At 31.0% G+C, this 8,345-nt stretch overlaps 2 protein-coding genes across 2 annotated transcripts; one reads left to right on the forward strand and one right to left on the reverse strand.

Annotated features, from left to right (window-relative positions):
• Positions 1-1,331: 1,331 nt before the first annotated feature.
• On the reverse strand, positions 1,332-2,145 carry LOC108916081 (adrenodoxin-like protein, mitochondrial). The gene is made up of 3 exons (XM_018722279.1): positions 1,942-2,145; positions 1,826-1,877; positions 1,332-1,774 (listed from the first exon to the last, which is right to left on the reverse strand). The coding sequence occupies exons 1-3, from the start codon at positions 2,039-2,041 to the stop codon at positions 1,423-1,425; spliced, it is 504 nt and encodes a 167-aa protein (XP_018577795.1). The 5' UTR covers positions 2,042-2,145; the 3' UTR covers positions 1,332-1,422.
• A 586-nt stretch (positions 2,146-2,731) lies between these two features.
• LOC108916082 (NADH dehydrogenase [ubiquinone] 1 beta subcomplex subunit 5, mitochondrial) lies at positions 2,732-3,797 on the forward strand. Its single transcript, XM_018722280.1, has 4 exons — positions 2,732-2,897; positions 2,983-3,194; positions 3,248-3,354; positions 3,604-3,797. Exons 1-4 carry the CDS (start codon positions 2,834-2,836, stop codon positions 3,740-3,742), a joined length of 522 nt encoding a protein of 173 aa, XP_018577796.1. The 5' UTR covers positions 2,732-2,833; the 3' UTR covers positions 3,743-3,797.
• Positions 3,798-8,345: the final 4,548 nt, after the last annotated feature.

Genomic DNA, 8,345 nt, shown 5'->3' on the forward strand with positions numbered 1-8,345 from the left:
ACATGACAATCCCCTCCTCAGGCAAGCCGTTGACTACGTACCCGACGTGACCGACAAACACAAAAGACCTAGACACCAACTTTTTGACCCTGGGTAACCACCCCAATGACCCCCCCGCTGCCCGCTAACCTTTTCTGTTTCAGAGACAGCCAGGATCAAGAAACGAAGACAACGACACACACACACACATCCCCCATACCACACATAAACATGACACTACCCCCGGGGTTTACACTGACGAGCCGGCGAAGCAAGAAGAGCGCCAGAAGAAAGGGCCCTAGCTGGCGGGGCCCAGCCAGGACAAAAGGAGGTCCCACAAAGCGCCTACACCGGCCGCATTTGCGGTCGGGGTAGACGACGGATGGGGCCCACCTACGAAGGCTGTCCAGGCCTACACGAGATGAGGCAGGATAAAGAGGGACAATCCCCCTCGATCCCAAATCATTGAGGCCAATTTCTATCCATGGAATAATGGCGAGTGCCTCAACAATGCTTCTTGCATGTCGTTCTTTAAAAAATGTTTGTACAAACAAGTCGTCGGTGTTACCCAGATGTAGATGAATTAATAGCACAGACCAAGGCAGTGTTTCTCAAATCCCCAAAACATATTCGTCAATTCCATCAAGTGTCCTGGCATTCCAGAACCTTCACAACCCATTCTTACACGATGAGGGACATGGTTAGAGGAATCATTTTATTATTTTAAACATTTTCAAAAAATAAAGTCCGTAATTTTACAATTCGATGCCAAAGAATCCGCTACTATTCGGAAGAGCCAAATAAAATTTCAAGATAGTCGAGTTGAAGCACAATTAGAATATATTCACAACAATTACATTCCAATTGTGGATGCTATAAAAAACTTACAAAATACTACATTATCGTTAGATGAATCACTGCAAATAGTTGATGACATACAGACAAAACTATATGCCTTAAGTGCCGAGAAAAGTATTTGCGTTGGAGACAAGCTTGAAAATGAATTAAGAAAAAGTCCAGATTTCTCCAGATTAAAACATCTCCATAACAATAGCTCTCCCACGGATTCATTAACTGCTTTTAGAGATTACTTCAAATATGCACCTATAACATCATTAGACGTCGAACAATCATTTTCGTTATGTAAGAATATTGTGTCTCCGTTGCGGACATCACTTAAGGAATCTACTGTGAAGACGTACATAATGTTTCAGATATTTGCCAGAGCTCATCCAGATTTTTAATGCAGAACCGGGTAAGCATTTCACAAAATGGACGCCCCTGCTTTCAAACTGAAATGTCGAGCCTTAATAATTAATTATTGTTTTGTCTCATATGTATTATTAATATAATAAAATAAAAATTATCTATTCCTATATAAGTACATAATAAATATACTAACAATCAAAATTAGATTCAACAATTCACATTATTTACACATAATTAATGAGGCTTAGGTGTATGTCCATCAACATAAAAGTTTCTGGTAGCTTTCGGCAATTCGACTTCTAAACCTTCCAACTGTTTTGTGAGTATTATTTGACAACCTAATCTAGAATTTTCTTTTAGGAATGGAGCCATATCTAACAAGTCTTCCTCCGTTTCTGTGGCTTCTGGAAGGATATCCAAATGGTTACTCTGTACATAAACATGACATGTTGTACATGCTAAAGAAGCCTCACATGCCCCTTCCATCGGAATTTCATATCGATGAGCTAGATAAAGTAAATTGTCTCCTACTTTTCCTCGAACAAGAATTCTTTTTCCATCTTTATTGATAAATGTAACATTGACTCTGAAATGTTTAAATTTAATAAAAGAAATAGAGAATTGTACTCATATTTACACTTCATCTTCCGATTTTGGATCCTGCCATTCATATTCACCATGCTGTCTGACTAAAATTAAAATGAATATGTTAAAGAATTTTATTTAAATAATTATCTTTATCTGATTACCTACTTTGTGAAGTGTAAAAACTTCTGTATTTGTAAATGTCACTAACTTTTCGGTTATTAACTACCTTCTGTGTCCTAATTATATTTAAAATTTTGGTTAACATATCTAATTATAAGAAAAAACACATTACAGATAACTTAAGCATAGGTCGTAGTTTATTAGGTATAGTATAGGTATAGATTAGGTTTAGGTATAGGTTAGTTTTGAAAATAAAAAAAATATATAACAATAATTAGGCAATTTTTAACTGTGCTGCATAAAGAATGGTTGCCAAAAATGTTATTACCAAATTGGTACATTGAAAAATGCACCACAATTTTTAATGAAGAAGAAGAAACTTTACTGTGATTATCTGAATTTGTATTTACAAGGAACTCGGACAATCGTGCTAAAATAATTTAAGACTTTAAATAGAAATTAACATCGATTTATTTCTGCATCTTCAATATTTGTTCTGGAGATTAAACATTCTTTCAACTAAATAAATAAATAAATATTTTTATTATTATGTATTATCCTTGTCGAAGTTATGCAACGAGCAAGTATACATCACAATTTCAACTTTTGAATTATATAAGGAAAATTATTCAATAGATAAAATAATTTTCTTCAAATAGATTTAGTATAATGTAGCATTATTTATTATAAAAATATTAATAAAGAAAAGTTATAAAAAATAGTTTCAAATTTAAATCAAAATAAGAGAGTTGACGTCATGAGAACCATGTAAATTTGCCAGAAACTTTGGTAATTGCTGTTTGTGTAATATTTTGTATTTTGACTATTTTGTAATTCTGTCCTTTGTTCTGTTCTTTGGTTACAGAATCATAATATTAAAAAATAAAATATTTTGAAATTGGTATATAATTTTGAAAAATTTAAACATAAACATAAAATGGTTGTTTTTAGTACCCTAAGATCTCTTTTGCGATTACAATTGAATGCCTCAAAAAATGCGGGTGAGTATCGATCTTGTTATGTAATTTTATAGGTTATGTCGAAAATAAATTGAGCTAATATAATAAATTGGACTATATTTTTTAGTTGTTAGTCGTTCTATGTCAGAGCATAGGACTTTTCCACTTACTCCTTCTAGATGGCAATGGAACAAATTTAAAGACCTTACCCACTTTTATATTCTCATTGGAATAATTCCCTGTACCCTAGGGGTGGCATACGCAAACATTTTTATTGGTCCTGCTACTCTTTCTGAAATACCTGAAGACTATGAACCTAAATACTGGGAATATTATAAGGTAAACTATTGATGATATCCCTCCATTATTTTGAAACGTTTTGAGTTTTTTAGAATCCAGTTACTAGATTTATTGCTCGTTACATACTCACCAATCCTCAACAAGATTATGAAAAATACTTAGCTCACATTTTTATGGAAGATGAAAGGAGAAGATTAAGGTAATAATTAATTCTATGTTCTATCAAGATAAACGAATTTGTGAAGCAAACTGAAAACTTTCTATAAATCAATAGTAATGATAATAGAAAAGGTGTATGTTACCTTATATTTTTTTAATCCGATATAAACATTTGAGATTGATTATTAAATATTTAAGTAAAATGAATTTAACTAAACCTGTTCAGAATAATCGCTGACATCATCATTTTTATTTTATATTACTTTAAAATTGGTATATATGATTTCAGAATGTTGGAAAGGGACGTTAAACAAAAAATGGCTGAACGTCAAGATTATCAAGCTTATTATTACAGACCTGTTTTGGCTAAATACCACAGAGTTACGAGGGAAGCCGCTCAAGAATTGGAAAATCTTCGTGGTGATTAAAATAATGTATATAATTTTATTAATAGTAGTACCTATATTTATTTAGTTAAATAAAATTGAATAAAATCTGTTTTAAAAATGTATTTGTATGATTTGTTTGTAATAACACTTAAATATACAGGTTCGGAAAGTCCCCATGGTACATCGGCCGTTACGTGAGAGCGATAAGGTAAGTCCTAGAAATCCGTGTGATAGACAAGGATGGTTACATTGAAGATGTTTCATAATCTGAATAGTCAGTCCCACTTCTAACCTGAAACGGGTGGTGACTATTCAGATTATGAAACGTCTTCAATATAGCCATCCTTGTCTATCGCACGGATTTCTTTACTTTGTCGCTCTCATGTAAAGGCAGATGGACCATGTGGATATTCCAGCCCTGTATATTGTATTTGTGATATTTATTGAAAGAATGTTGATAATGAGAGAATTAATTTCTTTTTTTTTTGTGTTATGGAGAGGTTCTGGTTTTCTATTACATTAATATTTAACTCCCAAAAAAAATATTGAGATATTTTTTCAGCAATAGTGAGATTTTGATATTTCATTACAATAACATAATAAAATTGAATTGTTTAGTCTAGAGAATAATGTAACTCCAACACTAATTTCATTAATTTTGTCTAATGGACTATACAGATATCTATCTACCATTATTCATTCCTTTTTAAGTTTGAAAGTTAGCAGTTCAAAAAATTAATATGCACATCATGCCCTATATTTGTACTATTAATCTGACTAAAGAGCCTTTACAGTTATACAGGGTGTTCTCAAAGTTGAGTCATTTACTTTAACAGCTGGTAGAACTCATAAAAAAAGTCGATTTACCAAAAATCGTTTATATAAAAGTTGTCAAATAAAGCAATTATTAACAATTATTTAAAAAAATTTAAATTTAAAAACTATAATACAAACCTGATTTATTGTTATTTTCGACCACTCCGTTGTAAAAACAAATTGTTTACTACTGATACTGGATATATCTTTTTTTTGTAGTTACACGGTTTTGAGTATGCTTTTCGATTTGACAATGCTAAATAATTCGTACAGAAGTGCGTGACATTATTTTTAATTTGTAGGTGTTTTGTGCAATAAAAATGGCACATGTTTATGAAAACAATGAACTAGTGTGGACATAATATTAACTTACGGGGAGTGTCAACAAAATGCAGCCGCAACATGTCGCTTGTACGCGAAAGGTTTCCTTTAGGAAATCATCCGGCTCCGCGGATGTGTTTAAATTTAGTTATAATATAAATTGTTTGTTTACTAACATGTTTACAAACATCCGCGGACCCAGATGATTTCGTAAAGGAAACCTTTCCGCGTACAAGCGACATGCTGATGCTGCATTTTGTTGACACTTCCCGTAAGTTAATATTATGTCCACTAGTTCATTGTTTTCATAAACATGTGCCATTTTTATTGCACAAAACACCTACAAATTAAAAATATAATGTCACGCACTTCTGTACGAATTATTTAGCACTGTCAAATCGAAAAGCGTAGGTACTCAAAACCGTGCAACTACAAAAAAAAGACATGCCCGGCCAGTATCAGTAGTAAAAAAACAATGTATGTTTTTACAACGGAGTGGTCGAAAATGACAATAAATCAGGTTTGTATTATAAAGTTTTTAAATTTAAATTTTTTTAATTTTTATTTAACTTTTATATAAACGATTTTTTGTAATTCAACTTTTTTTATGAGTTCTACCAGGTGTTAAAATAAATTATTCAACTTTGAGAACACCCTGTATATCATAACAAACAAGTAAGATGAATTGCAATTTTTTAAAAATAATTATACCTTGGTTATGCAACATTTCCAAACAATACAAAAAAGTAAAACTTGTATAATGTAAACATATAAATACAAATTTTTGGTAAAAGAATACAAAAACAAATATAATAAATTAAGCATTTGCAGTCTTTTATGTTTCAATAAATATTGAATTTCAACAAGTTCCTCCTGCCATATTTTTACTGACATATTCAAACAATACAAAAAAAATAATACTGGTATGTACACCATCAGGCTGTCTCCTAAAAAACGCCGTAAGCCATAACTCCGTTATTTATAGTCTGATTTTAAAAAACAAAAAATTAAATGAAATGGCTCTAAATACACTATAAAGCAAGCCTATTAGAGCTCATTTACTATTTTTTTTTGAAAAGCGATAAGTAATCAACTCTTTTTTTCAAATAGCATTATAGTTTTTTTTGTTATTTATTATTGTGCAGATATATTTTCTGAATCCAACGATGTATATGAACTTTACTTTTGTAAAGCATTTATTACAGAAAAGACGACAAAATATTAGTCGATACCGCATTCGGCGTCCGGCCACTGATTCATGACAAATGTATTTTAACTAATCATCTGTGCCATGGAAAACAAAAAAATAGTACTGCAAAGCAAATAAATCTCAAAAGGGAATTTTGTAGTTAACAGAAAAGAAACAATACAATGAATATCAAATAAAAGAAAAACAATTTAATTAAATACATTAACCATTACCTATACAAAGTTCAATACGAAATAACATTGATTAAACACAAAAGAACAACAAACACAAAACAACTAAAGAAACAAATTGTAGCCGGCCTCTATTGCCTGTACTTTTTGAGGAATGTATGGCTTGAATTTGTGCTTTTTCAATACTGCATGTAAAATTCTCTTTGATGCTCTATTATTATTATTAGAAATTTCCCGAATGGAAGTTCTTGGGTTTTCTTCAACGTTAAGAAGAACATTGAGCTCGATGTTTTCATTAAATTGGAGTTCTTCTCGTTTTGGTTTCTTAAAAGCAGAAATAGTTCTCTGTAAAGGCGGACTCCTGCACCATGATTTTTTTACACCGAAAGTATACCTGAATCATGTCATTGATTATTACTCATATTTTGCACTGTTGAGGTGTGTTTCAATAAATTACCTACTGTAAATGTGTAAATGATACAGAAAGTATAATGCGTAGAAACTGGGACACGAACGCTAAAATGACATTTACTTGCTTTGTTGTATTACCTATTTTTTGTTTTCCAGGCATACATGATTAGTCAAAATATGTTTGTTGTCAATTAAGCGACCGGGCGCTAATAATGCGGTATTAACTAATATGTTCCCACTAAACATTTTTCAGTTTCTGACATGTTCCAGTTTCTTGAAACGTTTCATAAAAAATCCATGCAACGTTCTGGTAACCCAATAGAAACCGAAGATGTCCTCCTTAAAATACGTTTCCAATGAAACGTTTCAAAAAATTGGTTTCAGTAACATTCTTTTAATGTTCCATTTATGCACTCGATATTTTTGTTTTACGTTTCAGTATATTTTCAGAAATGTTTGAGTAACATAATAATTTTATTACCATATTGTTCTCATAATGCTCTCAACTTTAGATAATTTCCATTTCAGAAGCGTTTTTGAAACAGTATAAACAGTGTCAGTAATTTTTTAAATATTTCTAATACTCTTTTGTAATATTTTTATTTGTATTGTGAATGACTTAATTCGTAATCCAGACAATTTTTTCTGATTTCTCAAAAAATTTAACTGAAAAATGTTATTGTATATTAAAAAAAATAACTGCTCTTCTAGTTTGGGGATGCAGCAACTTTTATCAAGAATTTTTTTCTTTTTGAGAAGCCACTGAAAAAGTTTCTAATATGGATTACGGATTCTGCCATTCATCGTACAAATAAAAATGTCACAAAACAATAACAGAAGCATTTTAAAAAAGCTACACATCATTTTATATTGTTCAAATACGCTTCTGAAATGGAAATTTTCTAATGTTGAGACCATCATGAATATGGTAACAATGACGAAATGATAATTAAAAAAATTAGTTATGATAATGAATCTTGAAATGGTAGGTACATGAAAAACAAATAACATTACTGCAAAATAATAGAAAGAAGTTACAATTTCTTCTACGCATAGTCAATATTACATCTAACCTTTTTATAATAAATTTTACAGTAGAAATAAATAAGATACAAAAGGATATCTTGAAAAAATAAATATTTGTAGGTATACTTAAACTCTTTTATTTAAGCATTCCTATACACGTACACAAATATAAACATTTGTACAAAATATAAAATAAATGACATATATTTCACTTGATTCTTCCGTATTTCAAATAGTTCTCCGAAACGTATAGTTCCATGTTCCATTTTTTTTTAGTTTTTGTCCTCTTACTTAATAAGTATTAGGTAGTGGGTATAATAACTATGTTTAGGTAGATGTGACGCAAAATTCGAAATATCTACACATATCGTTTTAAACATTTTGCATCAATATTCATTATTTTATATGCACCTTACAATAACCACAACTGCACACACTATAAATTATCACATAAAATAGCATCAAAGTAACGATCATGGAGACTATTCTCCCTGATAACGATGAAGAACAACTAAACCAGGCAAACGGGTAAAGGCAAACCGCAAACCTAACCTAACACCTAACATAATACGAATTGAAAACGGCACACGAGAAATAAATAAATTCGGGCTGTTACGCGCGGTCTGCGCAAGTCACGAACATACATTTTTTCTAGACTTGTGTTATAAATATGCTACCACAATTTTTT

This window comes from Anoplophora glabripennis, unplaced genomic scaffold, assembly GCF_000390285.2.
Source record: "Anoplophora glabripennis isolate ALB-LARVAE unplaced genomic scaffold, Agla_2.0 scaffold1247, whole genome shotgun sequence".
In the NCBI taxonomy this organism is placed as follows: Eukaryota; Metazoa; Arthropoda; class Insecta; order Coleoptera; family Cerambycidae; genus Anoplophora; species Anoplophora glabripennis.

Excerpts from the sequence above, each read along its gene's own strand:
- LOC108916082 (XM_018722280.1), top strand. The coding sequence starts at position 2,834 with ATGGTTGTTTTTAGTACCCTAAGATCTCTTTTGCGATTACAATTGAAT. Across the intron at positions 2,898-2,982 it reads GAATGCCTCAAAAAATGCGG|TTGTTAGTCGTTCTATGTCA; the intron begins GTGAGTATCGAT and ends TATATTTTTTAG. Across the intron at positions 3,355-3,603 it reads GATGAAAGGAGAAGATTAAG|AATGTTGGAAAGGGACGTTA; the intron begins GTAATAATTAAT and ends ATATGATTTCAG.
- LOC108916081 (XM_018722279.1), bottom strand. The coding sequence starts at position 2,041 with ATGTTAACCAAAATTTTAAATATAATTAGGACACAGAAGGTAGTTAAT. Across the intron at positions 1,878-1,941 it reads AAGTTTTTACACTTCACAAA|TCAGACAGCATGGTGAATAT; the intron begins GTAGGTAATCAG and ends TTTTAATTTTAG. Across the intron at positions 1,775-1,825 it reads CCAAAATCGGAAGATGAAGT|AGTCAATGTTACATTTATCA; the intron begins GTAAATATGAGT and ends TAAACATTTCAG.